The 21388-nt window shown below is 41.2% G+C and overlaps 1 protein-coding gene across 5 annotated transcripts in view; it reads right to left on the bottom strand.

Moving 5' to 3' along the window:
• Positions 1-362: 362 nt before the first annotated feature.
• The window catches only part of AFF1 (ALF transcription elongation factor 1), a 201145-nt gene continuing 180119 nt past the window's right edge, over positions 363-21388 (bottom strand). For all 5 annotated transcript variants that reach the window (XM_035709568.2, XM_049104811.1, XM_049104810.1 and 2 more), the window contains 9 exons: positions 16768-16871; positions 15562-15814; positions 14790-14881; positions 14560-14620; positions 10691-10827; positions 10028-10096; positions 9285-9422; positions 6701-6906; positions 363-5661 (listed from right to left, as the gene is read on the bottom strand). In XM_035709568.2, coding sequence (XP_035565461.2) covers positions 5540-5661; positions 6701-6906; positions 9285-9422; positions 10028-10096; positions 10691-10827; positions 14560-14620; positions 14790-14881; positions 15562-15814; positions 16768-16871 — 1182 coding nt within the window. In that variant the 3' untranslated portion in view covers positions 363-5539. The remainder of the gene's footprint in view (positions 5662-6700; positions 6907-9284; positions 9423-10027; positions 10097-10690; positions 10828-14559; positions 14621-14789; positions 14882-15561; positions 15815-16767; positions 16872-21388) is intronic.

Below are 21388 nucleotides of genomic sequence, written 5' to 3'. Positions count from 1 at the left end.
CTTTAGAATCCCTTTCAATACCAACATTCCACCAATCGGTCCACCCAACAAACATTCAAAATAGGCAAATGATGGTCACCATTGCACCTGGCACTTAATGTGGGAAAGAGAATGATGCCACACTGATGATATTAGGCTAATCTGTGGGTGACTGAAGTTCTTAAAAGTAAGCCAAAGAGAAGGATGACCTACCCTCTACCCACCAGTCTTTCCCCATTTCAACACTTAATACACATTGTGAGTAAGGGCATGTTCTGTTATCCCACCATGTCAGACTCTTCTTGGCTATAAATGGTAATTACATATAGCAATTTTAGGAATCACTTTATTCAGGCAAAATGAAAGCATGGATTCAACCCCAATGATTTCTCTAAATTTTTATTGATTTTTTTTAACAGTTCGATCCTCTTGTGAAAAGGAAAGAATTTGAAGATTAACAAGTCAATTACATTTTTTTTAAACAGCAATTAATCCTCATTACAGAGAACAACAAACAAAAGATCTGTGGCACGTTATCTTTGGAAAGATCTTTTGCAAATTTTTCTTCTAAAAAAAGAAAACTATAATTTTCACAGATCACATATGTCTCTTTCAAAGGACTATACAAGGCAGCTAAATTTTATTCACAAAAGCCCCAAGTTGCAGTTCCATTGCTGAAGTAGATAAAATACATGGAGTCCCCCCTTACTCGTGTTGCACATCTTCCCATTGAGAGCATCACTGCTTCCCTATCCTACATACAAAATCACTGTGTGGACTAGATAGCTGGCACATTATTCCACAATAACTAAAGACAAATTCATATTTTAGATAGACCAGTGATCATTTATCAACTGGACAATTTATTCCTTTTTAAACAATTTTAATACCAAGATTTGACTTCCTCTATAGTTATAAGAAAGCAACAAATATATAATATAATATAATATATAATGGTAATAAATTAAAAAAAAAAGGCAACCCTGCTCAGGTATCATCCAAAACATGATCACATTCAGAAAAAACAAAAAAGATTTGGGACACATGCCTACAAACACACACACACACACACACACACACACACACACCATGAACAGTGTATACTTGATATCTGAGGGGGATGTGCAGTAATTTTAACAATACATGTGGATGGCCTGAACAAAAGGCAAAGTTAATACTGCCTGTGTGAAGCATCATTTGAACATCTACTTTGAAGCAAAGCACATTATCTTCCTCAGGTGAGCCACCGCCCACTCTCACCAGCGCAGCTTGGCCAGCCTTGCTGCCAGTGGTCTTATTCCCTTGTCTTTCCAGGCCAATATAGTACTATGTAGGCTCACAGGGAGCTGTAGGTTTCCTTCCTGCCCTTGTGGGTAGAGAAATATAGGCACTTTTCTACCCATCACAGTACCTGTTGATATCTGTTGCACAGCGGAACATAGTGTGATTTCCCCCGGACAAGAGGAAATTCACAGCCCCCTTAAGTAGACAGCGCCTTGCCAACTCATCATAAGAACTGAAGAACATGGCCAGTGGTCATCATTCTTAGTCTCCGAGAAGCCAACACAACTGGATTGCATATTGGAGGTTCATGTGGTAGATATCACTTGCACTGTTTGAAGGAAAAATCCCCCAACACCACTCCACCTCCAGCAAACAAAAGCACAAAGATGAAAAGGCACAGGAAAAACCTTACATCCATTAATTCTGAATAGGACGAAAAACAATCAAAATAGGCAACCCACTACAGAAAGGGAACAAAGGAGTAAGTATCGCCATAATCCTGACACCCCTCCATAGCCACAATGTACAACTCACTTTCCAGTGAGCAAAGCTCTGCATTTATGTTTCTAAAAGAAGCCCAAATATTCCTGCAAAATTTAAATACTGGTAATTGATGATAAAGAGCACAGAAGAAGTGGCAAAGTTTTTCAAAGATTTGTGTAGTGTCTGGGAAAATAAATCCTTAAGAAAAAAGTAGAATCTGTGGTGGGAGGTAGGGAATCAAGCCTAATTTGATGATTCATTTACCTTAAGATGAATAATTATGCCTCAAACTTCACGAAGCAGAACAAAAGATACAAGACCCACATTAACAGGTCTTAAAGCCACATCAAAATAAATACAGCATTATCCTCAAATTAGGATTTCAAAATCAGGCTTGGTTAACAAAGACACAATGAATATATCCAATTCAACCAGCCTCCTGTTCTGTGTATGAATGTATGCACATGTACAACACACACACGTCTCCTTTCATATGTCAGATATAAAACCTGTTCATTTTGGAGGATGCAATGGTTCATCTTTTTGCTTCTAAAAATTACTGGACAGGAATCATAAAAGAAATAGTAAGCTCCTGGTTCTATTAACATAAATATTTCAGGTACCAATTAAGGCAAGCTTTCAGCCAGAAAGGGGTGGACAGTTAGCTTCTCAAAAGCCTGAGATCTGAAATTAAAGGATGTAAGTGTGTTTGAATTTGTCTAGGGGCAAAAGCTAAATTTCTTGATCAAAACAGACCTATAAAATAAAGGAAAGTCCTTTTATTAAAAAAAAAATCAGATTCATTTAGTATCATTCGTAGAAGTCAGTCCTTCTATTGCAGTTCTCGTCCTGATAATATGCCTGCTGGACCCTCGCTTCTTTACCACAGCGAGTGTGCGGTGAAGGTTTTCACATTCTTAACCCAGTGCAATTTGGTAGATTTCAGTGAAGTGTTTTTCATTCTTTATCAGGGCCCCTAGTCTGGCTAAAATCTCAAGTTTAGTGATTCACATTTTAATTATCTACAGAAAGGACAGAAACATTCAACATTTTAAAAAGTGAAACAGTGTTCTTCCATTTCCTAGTAAACACACACGCACGCATGCACGCACACACAAAATTATAGTGCCAAAGGCAAGATTTTACACTCAATTTTCACTCCTTAAGATGTTCTGTATTTGTCTCATTTTATAATCTAGTCCTTTCAATTATCTACCCCAGTACAAATTCTGCCTTTGGGAATTTAAGCATGCAGTGAAAAACTGCTGTGATTTTTAAAATTCTTTAGATTTCTATACACAACTGAAACAAGAAAAAGATCTTATGAACATTAAGGATTCATCAGCCACTATTTTTCATACTCTATTTAAAAAGTAGCCACTGGGAATCCTCTTTTCGGTATAATGCAGTAAGAACTGGAAATATTCCACGATCAAAATACTACAAATTGATCTCTGCAAATTGATGAGTTTTTCAAGGGACAAATAAAATTTTAATACAAAGGTTGGAGGTGGGGAACACTACACAAGAAGAGTAAGGCCACTGAAAAAGCAACCAATTTAGAAGTGGCTAAGAAATCGCTTAGAAATGTCTTTAAGTCACAGGAATGCTGTCGCTCTCACCAACAGAACACACACACATACACACACACTCCAACACAATCTGCATAGATCAGAACCTGTCCCTAAAAGGACATACCCTTCCAAACTGACAGGTGACTTGTATTAGGGAATGGTAGGGGAAACGGGGCCAGGGGGGCCAAGTGAATAAGGGGGGGAAAAAAAGACTTAAACAATCCCATCAACCTGGTTCTGGTGTCTGGTCTCACACATGTAAGAGATGGACACAATGCCACAACCCACCAGGCAGTTAGTGCTCATTTAACCAAAGGTTCTGTTAAATGGCCTTGCTTTAGAACATCAATGAATGAAACAGGCCCATCAAGATCACACATCCAATTCTTACGCTCAGATACTACTACTGCTGTAACTCTGGCTTTCACCTAAACATGAGGTAACAAACCACTACACTAGCTAGGATAACAAGAGGATAGGCTGGATTAGACACTGAAGGAACAGCTTCACGCAAACAATTCATACATGAAAAATCATCACTCCCATCCTCTACACATCCTTATATTAGTGACCAAATCACCAAGTTCTTGCATTCCTCGTACAGATCTTCGACCTCTTTGTAATAAAGATGGTCCACCTTTCTTCATGAATAGTATGAAAATGACAAACATTCTTGATAGGAGTCAAAACGGAGAGGGGCAGAATGGGACGAAGGGAGAAAAAAAATGAACCAACAGTAGTGATAACACTCACTCCTCAATTTTAATGTGTGTGCAAATTCTACTTCTAAAAGGGATATAAAGAATTGGCTTTTTAAAAACACTGCACTCAAAATAATGCTTCCAATAACCTTCAAAGTTTCAATTAAAAAAAATCTGTGCTTATGGTTATGTGGGAATTTTGATTGTGTTCTTTCATTTTAGGTTATTCCCTATGAACTTGGTTTAACGTCTATAATATGGCAATAACAGTGTATGGGAAGGCCACGGTTCCTCTTCAATCCAATCAAATCTAGTTGATTGAGAACACTTTGGAGTGAAGGCATGTGGTGACAAATTTTTTTTTTTTTAAGTCTAATTAACCACCCAAATCTCCACATCCTCTCAGGGAGTTAATTTTACCCTAGACAATCAAGGGCTCAGAAAATCTACTTTTGCTATAAATATAAAATAATTTGTAGCAGAAAAATATAGCCTCTCTAAGAAGTAGTTTTCATTTTTCTTTGCTGACAAAATTGTGTGTTGGTTAGACAACATGAGTTACCACATAACTGTAGACCACAGATCAGCACCTCAAATCCCAGCTCTACTTAAACAAAAATGAAAAAGCATTTTAGCCATCTGGTCAGGTATAAATGTTGGTTCCCTTCTTCCCCAAGTAGAAAAGTCAGAATATAGTCAATGGTGACTGCCTTTCGCTGAAGCAGGGGATGGAGACGGCAGTGCCACGTCCTCCATGGTGCATGCGATCTCAAGATGGCTTCCCCATGAGCGGCAGCTCCTCCCTCCACTGCTCTGACTCAGGCTGACTGCAGCAGTGACAGAGAAATCCGAACTGGGGTGAACGCGTGGTACTCCAGGCAACAGGGGTGTGGGGGGGAGTTGCCTTCAATTTTCTAAATTGTGACAATACTTGGTATTATCAAAGCCACTGTTCATGTGCAGAAAGTGGGGTACAGTGGAGTCCTTCAAAACTTATGCTTTACAGATGACCATTAGAATTTACTAAACAAACATTCCCCCCCTGAACTTAAAAGGAAAAAAAAAATCATCCACAAAACCCTACACCAAAATTCATTGTTTAAAAATTTTTCTGGGAATAGATTGGGGTGGCTACTGAGAGGACATGAACTTGCTTTCAGAGCTGAAACTGCTTCTCCTCATTTCATCTGCCTTTTGCATCCTGTTGGTTTAAAAAAGTACGGAAATGTTTCTAGACCACTCATACGCCCACTTAGTCTACATTGCACTTCTGTCCTTTAGTTAGGAAAGGCAAGATCATCTCTGAGGCCAGCCTCCTCATTGCTGCTTCTGCACAACCACCATGTCCAACCAACGATCACATAAGTTCTTGAACGTTTAAGTGGACACATGTCCTGGCCATCTCATGGTGCTTCTCTTCTCGAGTCTGGTGTCCTGATGAGACAAACGTCTGAACTGTTTTTGAGGCTTTCAATGTGCAAAAAAGTTCCCAAGCCATCAAATCAACTTGGGCCTCCGTTAAGGTGTTTTGGTTGCTTGTTTTAGCCGCTGAAAACCCTGTCTTGTATAGTGCACCAGATCCATCAAACTGCTGTTGAGGGCCAAGGCACACACACTTGTGCTGAGCTGAGCAAAAAATTCTGCAAACAAAACAAAACCAAAACCAAGTAAACACATTTGCACACACGAAAATAAAAACGGATACCTAAAAAGTCAAAGTTTCAGCAACCGTATCCCCCACATTATTCTATACTTCATCCCAGACAAAAAAAAAAAAAAGTCACAATCTACTATAATGGCTCACTAGTTCTCCACATTCCTCCACTAGACTAGAAGGATAAGAACTGGGTTAGTTTTAGAGCTGAATCCATAATGCCTGGCAGATGGCTTGTGCCAGAAAATACCCCAATTTATGCGACTGGATCAATGGATGCGTGAACCAAAACAAAAAAAATCCCCAATGTGTTAAAAGCATCCTTAGTTTGCTATGAAAGAAAATTAAATTGTAAGAAGCTATGAGAAAATTAAGTGGCTAGAGCCGGCTGGCCACCGCTTCCCCTACAGCCAGGAAGAACTAAGGAATGACGGTCATGCGGCAGTTACACAGACGCAGTGACTCAGTGGTCGCGGTACGACACGGAGCAGTTCCTCTGATAGCAGAAGCTCTACCACCTCCTACACCTTGAATTTCTCCAAGGGCCTGCTTCTCAGAGAAGTCTCGGGAATATTCACTACGCCATACTTCTTATACTGTTGCAAACCGTCTTTCTTAACATACGCTGAAAGCAGATAACGTCACTTGCTGTTGAGGTTACGCTACTTCACATACCAAACTGGTTGTGCCCAAAGACAGCCAGTGACTTCCCTTCTTCACTTGCCTTGCCCTTTTGCTAGCATTTCAGTTCAAGCTGGAATAAACGATGCCAGAACTTCTGGACGGGCAAGGTGCTACAACCACTTCTAATTTAATTTTGCTGAGATCTAGTCACAGAAATCTGGCTCCAAGCTGCAGAGCTCATGCAGTGTGGCTCAGGCGTGAGGCAGAACGGAGGAGATGTGAGGAGAGCAAATACCTACATACTTCCTTTTCTTCCAAACACTGAACATAAAGCACAAACCAACCACATTACTCCCTCCCGATCCCCCTGCCCCGGTAATTACCACCACAGAGCCATTTACCTTTATTCTTCCTTGTAAGGACCTCAGCCTGTTCCCAGAGATCAAAGGCGGTAAGGACATGGGAAGTAATGGTGACATAAGAAGATGTCATGTTCTGGATGGTGACAGGCATACCACTGCTCCCTATGCTGCCAGCACTGGACTGGGACCCTACGGAGCTGGCAGGAGAAGGAACTGGAGAGAGAGGGGATGGTGTGCCTGTGTTTCTAGAAGGCGAAAGAAAGAAGACAACTGGTTAATCACCTACCCGAGGACTATGGATTTATTGTCTCTGGGACTGCAGTCCAAATTACAAAGTTCCAGTGTGTACTAGCCAAATTGACAATCGCTTCCAAAAGATCAGAGACACCCTTCACCTTCAGTATTTAGGGAATTTATTTCATGAAAGACAACAAAATGGGACCCACCAAGCAGAGGAAGTAAATGGATGGAGGCAACGTGTCCTTCACTGGACACAGAATCAGGTGGACCTATCTATATTCCAAATATGCTTGCTCCATTTACAGTCTACTCCCTTGGCCTGGAATCCCTTCTTCCCCCCATCCCCTCAATTCTAACTTTACCAAGACAATGCTTCACTGTGAAGACGGTTCTGACCTCCTATACATTCATTCTTTCTTTCGCTCAAATACTTACCGAGCACCTACTCTACACTCGGCACTCTTCTAGACACTAGGGATACAGCAAGGCTTCCCTTCAGCCACCACCTAAGCTGGTCTCTTTGCATTTACCTTTTAATTTATCTACTGCATTTATCACATCCCGTTTTACTTTTCTGTCTATTCCTTTTCCTTCCTTGAAGGCTGGAACCATTTCTTCCTAATCTTTGCATTTCTAGCACTTAGCACAAAGAGTAGGCTCTTCACATGTAACTATTGAATCCATGACTAAATGAATACAGGACAGCTTCCAAGGAGACTGGGCAAAAGGTATTATGCATCGGGGGCTTCACAGTCTTCCCTTCACTCCCCTTTTGGCCGTATACCTGCACATGCAGGTTAATGGGGGCCTTGATGTGCATCAAGTGAGAAATACAAGGAAAACGCTTAGACATAAAAAGTAATGGAGGGTGCCTGGGTGGCTCAGTGGTTGGATGTCTGCCTTCAGCTCAGGTTGTGACCCTGAGATCCTGGGATCAAGTTCCACATCAGAGTCCCCAAAGGGAGTCTGCTTCTTCCTTCCTCTGCCGTGTCTCTGCTTCTTGTGTGAATTAATTCATTTTAATAAATAAATAAAAAGTAATGGAAAGATGGGTCAAACAGGAGCCCCATGATTGGGTACATCTGCCCTCGGGGGCTGCAGGGACCCTAAATGTCTCCTGCAGAATGTATATTGTAAGAACTAGAATGGAAGCTCCATGAGGGCAGAGATTCTTGCCTCCTCTGCTTACTGCTTTATTCCCTGTACCTAAAAACAAGGTTTCGTACAAAGAAGGCTATATAGTGGCTGGACAAATGGTGAAGGAGTTATATAAAATAATGTGACTGACAACTTACTAAGAATTAATATCTCAGAGGTGAGAGTCATGAAAATTTTCAGAAGAAAGAAGTTACTTCTCAATCAGGGCTTTTGCTTTCTTTCTCTTTCTTTCTTTCTGTCTTTTTTAAAAGACAGGCCATAAAAAAAAAAATAAAAAATAAATAAATAAAAAAATAAAGACAGGCCATATGGGAATTTCTTCTCTTGAATGTGCTAGAAATGGGGCAATCTTCTAGGTGATATTCTTAAAATAGCAAAACTTATTAGAACCAGAAACTTTTCAAGGAGTATAACCAAATTAAAAAAAAAAAAAATACTAGGCAAGCACTATAGGGAAGAAAATTCTATCTTCATTTTAACAACCTGCACAAAAATTCTATTTTCCAACATCTTATGGCACAGATGAACAACTTCCTTCACAAAGTGGGGGTAGGGGTGAGGTGGAGGTGAAATTTAGGTAGGAATTTTTTTTTTCGGGGATCCCTGGGTGGCGCAGCAGTTTGGCACCTGCCTTTGGCCCAGGGCGCGATCCTGGAGACCTGGGATCGAATCCCACGTCAGGCTCCTGGTGCATGGAGCCTGCTTCTCCCTCTGCCTATGTCTCTGCCCCTCTCTCTCTCTCGTTCTCTCTCTCTGTGACTATCATAAATAAATAAAAATTTAAAAAAATCTAAAAAAAAAAGAAAATTTTTTTCATTTTTATTATCACTCTCATGGATCCTAGGTAAGGGTATACAGTTCTGGAAAGTTCTTATTACCTGAAATGACAAGACCACATGTCATATAGACAGAGAAAAGACTCTATCTGATTGGCTCTGCCTCTGTTTTGTGTTGTTAGGCCTATCTGAAGATTCTCAAAGCTCTAAAATGTTGACCCTATATTCCTTGTAATTATCTTTTTATGTTACTTAATCAGCAAACACCTGGACTTATAACTATTCCTCAAAAAGGTAGAGATATGCAAATAATTTAAGTTTCAGGGGCAAATCAGCACATAAATATACACAATTTTTGAAAAGCCAGAGTCCTACAGATGGTTGCAAAAAGCAAGAGGTAAAAGAAAGCACTCAATTTTGAAAATTACATAAATTAAACTTTTCATTACCTTGCAATGCATGGAGAAGGTGCCTGGGCAACTTTGAAAAAACTGCTGAAGTGTTCGTTAAGAGCACGAGAATACTTTATTGCTATATCTTTTTTACAACGAAACATCGCCATGTTCAAAATGGACTGACAACGCATGCTATGAACATAAACAGAAGTTAAAGTGAAGTATTACTTTATAGACATGAGTACAGAAAGTCATATAACTAGCCTTTTATAGCCTGAGGAACACATTGGGTTTTCCTCATCTACCTGAGGAAGACTATCTTAAGAATCTTACTGTATTGTTCAAACTATCATCAAAAGGAACTATTGGTAGGGGCACCTGGGTGGCTCAGTCAGTTGAGTGTCCGACTCTTAATTTTGGCTCAGGTCATGATCTCAGGGTCCTGACATCAAACCCCAGGTTGGGCTCCATGCTGGGTGTGGGGCCCGCTTAAGGCACTCTCTCTCTCTCTTCATCCCCACCCCTCAGTAAATATTGGCGGAAAAACACAAATACACAAGAATATCATTCAAGTCACGAGACCAAAGCATCTACTGAGTCAACAGTAAAATGGCAATAGATGCCTTTCATACAAAGTATCAGTGGGATTAACCCCTTTGACCACACATCCTACTTTCTGGTATTGTTCTACCTTCCATTATTAATTTCCACTTTAAAAAAACAAACTTCCAAATCTTTTTTATAACAGCAAAAGGTGCAAAAGCAAATACTATTTAGACAAAGTAAAAAGTACACACCATAAAACAGCAAATATTTTCTCTTGTGGAGATGAGGCGTCTGAGAAGGATTTTAATGACATTATAAATCTATAGGAAAATTTAAAAAATACACCAGGTTAAACAAAGGCAGTTAGAAAACCCCAGATGCAAAAACATCTTATTATATTTGTCTTGGTTTTATGCTGATTTTCCTGAAGATGTGTAGACATGAAAACCACAAAGAAAAAAACCCCAGGCTTTAGAGCAGTAATTCAGGCCATTCAGAAAAGCAGGCAAGGACATGTCTCTTCTCTTCTCTGGCCTGTCTACCTGCTTGAAACCACGTACTTGTGTCCTCACTGGGTCCCCTGCCCAAATACAGATGAAGAAGGGAGCTTTCACACTGAGCTGCCAGCGCATCTGATAAGAAAACCAAACTGGAAAAACCAGCCTCTCTCTGAAAGGTCTGGCATTTCACAGCACACTTGGCAAAAGGACGGAGCTGGACTCAGTCCCTCTATTCTAGCACTTCATCCAGGATACAACTTTCGTCTAGGACCCAAGAAAAAGTCTTGGATCAGTCACTTTTTTAAAGCTCTCCTTTATTAAAGTTGTCTTCCAACTGAGTTCAAATGGATTCAGGCAATAAAGGTGAGGAAAGAGGAAGCTCTTAGGAAGATGGCAAAATGACTTGGCACTTACTTAATGAGGTCTACGGTTTCGGAGTACACCGAGTAAGCCGATTTGGAGGCTGGGCTTTCCGACTCCATGGCAATCCCACACTCAATTAAGGACAAGGCGGCCTCCAAGTACTTAAAAGCCTTCCCAACCTTGTCCATCTGTAGAAGAATATGGTCAGTATTAGGCCCAAGACAGACTTTTGTTTAGTTTCTCAAACACAGTCTTTACCTTCCCTCTCCCCTCCACTGTATTAGTTTAATTATGGCCAAGGAAAACTGTGAGAACAAATGAATTCACAGTGACAACCAAAGCCTGTTGGCTCTGACCTACTGAAAAATTTCTTTTAGAGAAAATTTAATAGAAAAGAGAAAACTATCTTATTAAGACTACTCTAAGTCTTAAACTACATATTCAAAAACCAAGGCAGTAAGCACATCCTCTCCTTGTTATTAGGGCACAATTTCTCATTATATAATTTTCCTGAGAAATAGACTTTTCTACATATCTAGAATGATGCAGACACAAATTTCTTTGTACTTGTGGTGTTTATCTTACGTGCAACAGGAAACATTATGGTTTATAAGCATCTTAAATATTAATTCTAACAATAATTGTTTTATGTATTTTAGAGCCAAACAGATCATCCAATCTCATTTGGAAGTCAGGGCTAAATGTACAAGGCTATCCCTGGGCCAGCCAGCAGGGATAAAATTTCAGAGTCCCTTAAAGGGCAAGTAGAAATATGAATGAAATCGAATACTGGTGCTCACGTAAACCTGAAAGCACACCCTGTCACTGAATGCTCTCCTCACTGGAACACAGCCACCTCCTCCAAGACTGCGATGAGCACCTTCCACCTTTTCTCTACATTTGTCATATGGACCATGTGTTATAAGAGCAATGCATATCCAAGCTCGTAGTTTCTGCTAATGTTTTCAATTTGATATGTTCAAAAAGAATTAATAAAAGCAGCAAAGATGCAAGTGGAGTATAAGAAGATGGTGACAAATCAGCAAGGAAAGATGGTGTGGGGCTACTAATTTTTTTAAAAAATAGCTTGATTCTAAAATATTTTTTCTAGAGAAGACAGGGTCAGAAAATTGGTGACAGTAGGGAGGCTCCTCAAAAAGTTAAAAATAGAACCACCCTACGACCCAGCAATTGCACTACTAGGTATTTACCCAAAGGATACAAAAACACTAATTCCAAGGGGCACGTGCACCCTGATGTTTATAGCAGCAGTGTCTACAATGGCCAAATTATGAAAGAGCTCAAGAGCTCAAGTGTCCACTGACTGATGAATGGATAAACAACTGAACTGCAGGGGATCCCTGGGTGGCGCAGCGGTTTAGCGCCTGCCTTTGGCCCAGGGCGCGATCCTGGAGACCCGGGATGGAATCCCACATCGGGCTCCCGGTGTATGGAGCCTGCTTCTCCCTCTGCCTGTGTCTTTGCCTCTCTCTCTCTCTCTGTGACTTTCATAAATACATACATAAATAAATCTGCACACACAGTGTGCATACACACACACACACACACACACAAAGGAGTATTACTCAGCCATCAAAGAGAACGAAATCTTGCCATTTACAGTGACAAGGATAGAGCTAGGTATTATGTCAACTGAAATAAGTCTGTCCGAGAAAGACAAATATCATGATTTCACTCGTATACGGTATTTAAGAAACCAAACAGATGAACATAGGGGAAGGGAAGGAAAATAAGATGGACAAAGAGAGGGAGACAAACCATAAAACAGACTCGACTGAGAGAACAAACTGAGGGTTGTTGAAGGGAAAGTTGGTGGGGGGGGGGGGTGGGCAATAAAGAGGGCACTTATGTGATGAGTGCTAGGTGTTATATGTAAGTAATGAATCACTAAATTCTATTCCTGAAACTATCACACTATATTGTAACTAACTAGCATTTAAAAATAAAGAAAAATTAAGAAAAACTTGAAACACTATTTAATAAGTGCTGTCAACTTCTTATACTTGAAAAGTGTATTTTGTGTTTAATAAAAAAAAATCTGTTTTACATTCCAAAAAAAGAAAAAGAAAATTAGTGACAGAAAGAATAAGAATCAAATTGGCAAAGCCCACTCTATCAGCAGTATAGGGCTTTAGTGGTTTGCTTCACTGATGAGACTATGACTCCTCATATTTACTTACTCAATGCCATCTCTTTCATGGAATTTCCAAGATTTGTACTGGCCTTAGTGTACAAACAAAAGGAACTATAGTAAAACAATTTGCCAATATCTACTTCTCTGAGGGACGTATTCTGCAAGGCTAATAATGAAAATATTTCCGAGACAGCTCCTTCTGCAGCTCCAGAGACAGTGTTCAAGCAGTAGCATCCTCACCTCCCTACTCAACAGTGAGTACAATGCAGAGAGAAAATACATTCCTCTCTATTCAGTGGTGAACTTAACTACCTGGAATGCAAAATGAACTTATATGAGACCTTGCTCAATTAAAGGAGAATATTATAAAGAGATTGCCATTCTGGGTTTTATGCAAACCAGCATAACTTCACGGTGAAATGAGCTTTTATTAGCTATTAAAATGAGATGCAGCAAGGTATAAATCAGGACTGCCCTGTACACACGGGAATATATGGGCAGCTAAGGTAGGGAGTAGAAGAGGTGCATCTGGAATCTGTATAAATTAATAGCAAAACAGAAAGTTCCCTGGACTACTGTTTGAATAATGAAGGAACCTAGTGGCTGAAAAACATTCAACCTCAAGGTAAGTGTTAGATAACTGGCTGACAAAGCACTGAGTATTTACTCTCTTGCAAAATTCTAAAGGTTCTTACGGTTCTGGCACCAACTTTGGAGAGCTGGAAGACAGGCCAGAAAAAACACTGTCCTTTAGTGCAGACATCTTAATCTGACTCAGGCCATCCTAGTAACAGGGCTGTTTTGGAGACAGGTCTACATAGAGAGGCTTAATTTTGACCCCCTCACAGCATCCCGCATAGTAAGGACTTGATAAACATCTTGACCTGATGAACAGGGACTGATAAAGGGTCTAGTCCAGCCTTCCCTCGCCTGCCTGAGAAGAGATGCCCGCCTACAGCCTGGGGTTGAAGAACACCAGGCCAGGACATTAGTGGCCACCATGCTCTTCTCATGTGGTACAAGGTTCAGTAAGTGGTATTCGTAGGGGTTTGGGTTTGGAGAATACATTAAATAAATAAAAGCGCCCAAGTCTTAGATATTTAAACACAACAAAGGGCAAACATTATCCTAATTATACTGCAGCAGAGAAGTAAACGTACATTTAATTGCGTATGCAATTAACCACAAAAGCACCACTTTCCAGAAAGTCCCAACAGCCACTGGATAAAGACAGCTCATTTTTAAAAGTATGTTCACCAACAGTGCAATCATTACCTCCATCTTAAAATCTTACCTAATGGCACTGGTCTACTGTTCTCTCAGGTTATTATCTCAAGGGCTCTAAGACCATTCTGGAGCACAGACTACCTCATCTCCTGAAATGTTTCAGGTTAAACACAAACTGACAGACTTTGAATAGCAGACCTTGTCTTCTACATCCAAAGAACTGATCCACTGATCCAGTGGCATATATTAATTAAATCAAACACTTTTGGGTGGATTTAACTTCCATTCATTTACATATAAAACTTGTCACTAGGTACCCTGTACATTTGCCTATGTTCAGATGGAGTCAAAGAAAATAATTTCACTAAGAATCCCTTACCCCTCACTCCTTAAGACCCGCTGATCCCGCTTATTTCGCAGCCCATGTTGGCCCTCCCCACCCCACCCCTGCCGTCCAGTGATAGGGAATTCAATGAGACAACAGATATCTATCTTATCAGAAAACTTTCTACCAAAGGGATGAAAGAGCCAAACTGACCATTAACTCTGCTTTTTGCTTCAACTTTTTGGCCTCCTTCCTGTGAAAATCTGCTTGTTGTCTGAAAGAGAAGCAAACATCAGGGGTGGGTCACAGGAACCTGGAATTATTAAGACTGGGACAAGATGACCTTAAGACTATGAGGGCAGAAAAAGGATGGGAGGAGATGGGGGGGGGGGGGCGGTTTCAAATGAACGGGGTTGAGGGGGACAGAACACTCAAGGTCTTACCTGTCAAGCTTCACTGGAGGCTTCCCTGGTTTAGAGTTACCATTTGGCAAAGAAGGCACTAGAAAAGGATATGCACTATCTCCAGAAGATCCCTTTAAAAAAAATCATCATACAGCTCACACTCCAACAGTTAAAACCACTGACCACCCCTCTAAATTAGACCAAAATACCAGTTCAGAACAGAGAAAATCAAGCACTGTACAATTCAGCTTGGTCACCCATTTTCCCAACTAGATTCAACTGAAACTATAGGCTCTGGTTATACTGAGGACTAGAAAGATGTAAGACAAAAATGTCAAAGAGCACAGATAAGCTAAACATAACATTTTCTCTTAGTTGACACACATACACACCCACCCAGCCCAGGTCAGCAGAAGAGAAAGTGGCTACATTTTTCCCATTACAGCCAATAACGACAGTAGGTGACATGCAAACCAAGAACTAACCAGGTAGCATTCTTTACTGCAAGACAACTGATAGAAAATCAGCACGATAAAATCTATTCTGATCTTTCACCTCTGAACCACTTTAAGAAGAATAAACTGACATCTAAACAACATGGAATAGTAGTCATCTTTTTTATTCTCCTTCTCCCTTTTTTACTCTCCCTCTATAAGTTTAAACACAAATAACTCATTATTGCCTTATTAACAGTGATGAAGAGTTCTGAAAAATCATCATTGGGAACTTCTCTTATTTGGGAATTTAAAGTAAAGATGTAATGATGTGTTGATGTATTCCGTTCCGTTAAGTTCCAGCCTTGCCTGCTTACCTTGTGCTCTGTACTGCTTCCAGATCCCTTCCCCTCTACTTTTCTGTGCTTGGGAGTGGAAGAGTCTTTGTGGTTGCCCTTGCTACTACTGGCACTTTGGGAAGCGTCTTGGCTGGAGGGATCAGCTTCCCGCCTTGGCCTCTTTTGTGCAGGCTTGGATGGCTTCTGGGAGGATGAGGATGAGGATGAGGATGACACAGGTGGGGGGGGAAGCATCTCCTTCTTTGAGGGCTCAGAGGAGGGCCTGGATGTTCTGGAAGGAAACATCACACAAAACTAAGTTAAGGCAGAACACGAAACACATTAGCTTAGTAGTTTAGTTGTAAAATGGCTGCTGACACCAAAAATTAACAAATCACAGAGCATGAAATCCATTCTTATAGAAAGGCCAAACTTCAGGGACTTCAGGTACCTCTGAGAGATCTAGTCCTATCTATGAATAATGGATTAAGTTGTGTGATTTGTCACTAAACTCATAGAGTCTGCCAGAGATCCTAACTTCCCCAACCAAGTTAATCTCATTAGCTGTGCCCCAACCTGGACCTTTGCTGGACAAGCGGGCAAGCCCAGCTGTCACCTTCTCTCTGCTCCTTCTTCCACCCTCCCTCTCAAATCTGTTGGCTCCCACCCAGTGACACTATGCATTTACTTTCTTTTGCCAGGTCATTTTATGCAGTGATTTCTTGAATAAACCAGGGAGTGAATAATAACTTTTTATATTCACAACTTCCTGGAATTAGCCGCCTGCCCTGTGGCCACCTCTCCCCAAAGCAGGAGACTTAGTGAGTCAGCCTGGATGTTCCCAGGCTCCCGGGGTTCAAGTGGTAGTTCCATCTGTCAAGAATTTTGTGACTATTGGCATCACTTTCTCTCTGTGCCTCTGTCTCCAATTCTGCAAAGTAGGGATTATAAGAGTACCCTTCCTTTTTCATTAAAAATTATTTTAGAAAGAAATTACTTCCAGATGTTCAGGAAATTTTCCATTGTTAAAATGTCTTTGATAAACCTAGGTTTGGGCTCAATGAACTGTTCATTCCCAAAAGGGCCTCGTGGATGAAAGCAACATGAAACGAACTTAGCAAGTCATCAAAATGAGCTAGACAGTGTGTTGATCCACTCCTACTGCAGAAGAAAAATGATTTTGCCCTGTCGAGCCTGGGGAAGACTTGATCACCTTTCAAGGCCGCTGCTAATCTCTATACTCACTTTGTTTTGGAAGATTCTTTGTGGGGGGATGAAGATAATGACTGCAACTTGGTTTCTTTCTCCAGTCTGGCTTTCTTGCTGTCATGGTCTTTCTCAGCTTCAGCCTGTTAGCGTTGCATGACAAAGTACACTGTTAGGAACACAGGTGTACAGATAAAACAGAAAATGCTACACAGCAAATGGAGTAAGAGTAATTAGACTTCTGGTGACACCTCCACACACAGCAAACTTACAAGTACGTACACTGTATTTCGGGGGGTTGAGGGAAGCAATCGAGATTTGATGAGATTTGTACTGAGACAGGTTTTCACATAAGGAAGGCATATTCTTCCCACCCAGGGAAGGGAGGATGTCTAAATCATAGCTGACAACAGAAGGGTAAGTAATGGTCCTCAATATCTCACTGATGTTTTTCTAAATATAAAAGAATAAAACATGCATATTCACAGCAAGTAACAACAGATGATTTTTATAAGGACAGCCTCTCTCTTTCAAAAGGACTATCTGCTTATATACTTATACCCACTAATTTCTTTTTAAGAGATTGTCTTTATCTTTATATATATACATATGGACACACGTGTTTCTATTTTTCAAAAAATTTGAAAAAAAATGAAGGGTAAGTATAATTTTAATGAGAGAAGAGTATGAGCAGAAGAGCTATCTAATTCTATGGAGAGTCACATACCTCAAAAACATCTGTTTACACCAACTAAAGTGCAAGATAAACACACGCAATCATTAAGAGAACAAAGAATTCTTCATGGCAAAAGTCTTTTTCACTTGTCAACACACAGACCAAGCTTACAGCAAGTCTCACGTAGACTCAGTGACTTCACAGTGGCCTCCTTCCCACTGGTCTGGGCTCACGTAATGACTCCATGGGAAGAACAACAAGTGACAGTGCAGTGATTGGTGGGAGTCCTTCAATTAATTCTGATGCACATTTAGAACTAAACTCCTCCAACTGTCAGTTGTTCACCAAGAGAGAAATCTGGGACACCACCCAATCTAGGACAATCCCTAAAAAACCTGAAATCCTCTCTTAATGCCTTAAAGGAAAAAAACGTTCTTCAAATTAACTGATAGTGGGAGGCCCCAGTTTTCACCGCTGTCTCTCCCTCATTCCCTGAATTTCTCCAAGAAAAAGCAGTAAGTTAAGATGTGCAGGCTCAAGCTCTGCCCAGACGTTAATAGGCAGCCTGACCCCACTCAAAGGAAGGGTAACAGGAAAAACAGTGCCCCTCCTCCACCAGATATTCTGCAAACCAATGTGCCTGAGCATACACGTCCACTCAGCCCTTCACAACTCCACTGGAAAAAGTTTGTCTCCTTTCAAAATGGATCATTCAAGGTACCTAATACCTCCAATCTCCTGATGTGTGTACAAGTGAAAATATTAAGAAGGGAAAATATGGGTAGAGAAGAGAAATGAAATCCAAGGGCAGGCTTTCACTCTCCTAGAGGCCGATTCTGCATGGCCTGTGCACTCCCGACAGCCACCAGACAGTATCTAGATGGAACTCCAACACAGCTAGTCCAAAGGGACCAAGTTCAAAGGCTTAGTGCAAAAAATGGGAAATGTAATGATTTTTATATCGATTAAATGTTCAAGTGGTGCTGTTTTAGATATGCTGGATTAAATAAAAATCTAAAAATTATTTTCACTAGTTTTTTTTTGGTCTTTTTATATTTTTAAATGTAGCTACTAGAAAATTTAAAATTACATATGTAAAAAAAATAAAATAACATATGTGGTTTACATTGTACTGCTATAGTACTGTGCTACGGCAGTGCTGTGCTACAGTTTTCTAGTGCCAATCTGTAAATTGCACTCTGAACTTCCAACTAGTCAATGCAAAGAAGAAACTATGTAATGTACAGGTGAGGGGCCCCTGGGTGGCTCAGTCATTTAAGTGTCTAACGCTGGATACTGGCTCAGGTCATGATCTCGAGGTGGTGGGATGGAACCCCATGCTGGGCTCTGTGATCAGTGGGGAGTCTGCTTGGGATTGATTCTCTTTCTCCCTCCCCCTCTGCTCCTCACTTCCTCTGATAAATAAAATTTAAAAAAAAAATGTATGGGTTAGATAAGATAAAAAAGAGACCAGTTGCCCAGAAATAATAACCATTTATTACAGAAGACCAGAGAAAAAACATCTTGGGAGAGCAGGTAAGGAGATGATGTGATGTACATAAATAGGCACATCTCAAAGGCACAGCTGAACAAGGAGAGGGCAATTCACACAGCTATTTCTCTTGTGGCATGCAGCAGGGGCCGGCCGCAGAATTCTGGAGCACAATTCAGAAGACATGAAAATGAAAGGTACCGGCACATGCCAGGGGAGCCCTCCTAGGTGGGGTTCTGCACAGCACACAGATCCACAATTCAACTCGTCCTGCTAACATTCCAGAGACCATCAATGTTGGCAGAGAAGAGAGTGAATTGGAAATGACTGGGTTAAAACAGAACCCTACTATTCTCCCTGTCAGTTAAAACCCTACTGTGCCTGGGAAGCCCGGGTAGCTCAGAGGTTGAGCATCTGCCTTCAGCCCAGGGCCTAATCTTGGAGACCGGGGATGGAGTCCCACGTCAGGCTTCCTGCATGGAGCCTGCTTCTCCCTCTGCCTGTGTCTCTGCCTCTCTCTCTCTGTGTCTCTCTCATGAGTAAATAAATAAAATCTTAAAAAAAAAAAAAAAAAAAAGGAGCCTACTGTGCCAAGAGTCTCTGCCACCACTGGGCCCAGTGAGTTCTCAGTTTTAAATTAAGGGCTAGAAAGTTGGCCTAGCAAGCCATGCAAAAAGATGGGAGATTTACCTTTAGGCCAAGTCACAGAATTTGCTAAAATACCCAGACAGATATTAACGTGTACAGGAGGTAGTTGGCAATATATACTTTTTCCAGTGGAAGGTATTTCCAGCCAATTAATGACACAGAGAATAAGTCCCCAAGGGAAAACCAGGCATAAACTGTCCACAAGGTTACTTCCTTAAAAACAAAACAAAACAAAACAAAAAAACCCCACCAAACCCCAGAGGTGGAGAGTTAGTTTTTGTTTGTATATCTTCATGCTGCTTAGGACATGCCGGTAACCCAAAGTGGTAGACCTTATATACCACACATGAAAATAAGATTCATAGTGAGTCAATCCTCACAAACTGGACATAACCTTGGCTTGTGCCAGTCGGTGACTCAAGAGAATAGCCAAAATAACCCTCAAGAAATCACCAAACACACGAACTTTGACACTAGCATTTAACACCCATGTTGGCAATAATATGCTCATTACACTGATACGCAGAACTTACAGACAGATAGTATTTGGTAAGCTAGGAGAAAGTAAGCCATTAAACTAAATCAAACAACATTCCCCTTCTTGTGATTTTCCTTGCTTGACTGAGTTCAAGCCTGTGGGCTTGAGGTCAGTACTTCCGTACACTATGCACTTGAAACCTTGTCATCTTCTGTCTGGAACAGTCACAGAGGCTTCCCCGGAATAAACGTTTGTCAAGTGGCACAAGCTGAGCAGCTGAAGGGTGCAGTGGAGGCCCCTGGGCAAGCTGGGCTGTGCGACAACTCTCAGGGGGTGGATTTAGGAAAGCAAGCAGGGAGTCCAGCAACACTCAGTGGCAGGAGATGCAGTCTTGAATTCCAAGACTGAAAAGCAGGAGGCAAGGACTTCTGAAGGTTTTTCTGGGACAAGAAGCCATTTGAAAATGAGACAAGAGTGGGGTACTCACTCTTCAAGAGAAAAAAGAAGTCTCCTGTGCCCGTGGCTTACTTACAGGTCAACCCTGTATGAGGTCTGGGCTTTGGAAGTTCCCTTTTTCCAGAAGGATAAGCATCTCCACAAGCCTGCATCTACACAACAAAAGAAGGCTGTTGACTTGTTTGCTTTTCTCAACCAGTTGGATCAGGTGGCCCAGATTATCTGCCAAAAACTGCTCCACCTACAGGGTACAGCAGAAGGGCAAGTATGAAGACCATAAAAGGAAGAGATGGGACAGTGCTGAGCCAGGGTGGTTTCTGGGAGAGAGCGGCCTCATGCCTGCCCTGGCATCTGGCTCACCATCTAAGTACCTACAGGTAGCAGAGGGAAAATGAAGACAGCTTTTCTAGGACGGACACTCATTTCAGGCCACAGAGTTTCTAACAGGTAGAAGGTTGGTCTCCCTGATGCTTAGTTAGCTATGATAGAGACGACGAGCTTCTGAAAGGGAAATGGGTGGGGATGAGGGCGCAGGCCCTGGAGTGGCAAGAATGGGGACAATGGAAGGACTGAGCCAGGGATGACACTATCAGAGTCCGTGAACCCATCCTGAACTATGACCTTGTGCTTCTCTCCAATAATCCCTCCAACCAGATACCTGTGTACCAAAACAAAAGCAAACAAACAAACAAAAAACCCATCAGGTGTGAAAGAGAAGAACGAACATCACTGGACTGGGCAGAGTGAGCACACAGGAGTTCCAGAACTACGTTGGCTAAGCAGCCAGGTGATGTGAGAGCTTTCCCAGATCTCACCTAGGAAAGGGAGCAGCTGTACAAGCAACCCACAGGCTCTTAGCACTCAAACTCTAAGGCTGTCATCTCCCTCAGGGAAGCAAATGGGCTTGGTA

Source organism: Canis lupus, chromosome 32 (genome assembly GCF_003254725.2).
Source record: "Canis lupus dingo isolate Sandy chromosome 32, ASM325472v2, whole genome shotgun sequence".
NCBI lineage: Eukaryota > Metazoa > Chordata > Mammalia > Carnivora > Canidae > Canis > Canis lupus.
The sequence above is the reverse complement of the archived record's forward strand: the minus strand, read 5'-3'. Positions and strand labels throughout refer to the sequence as shown.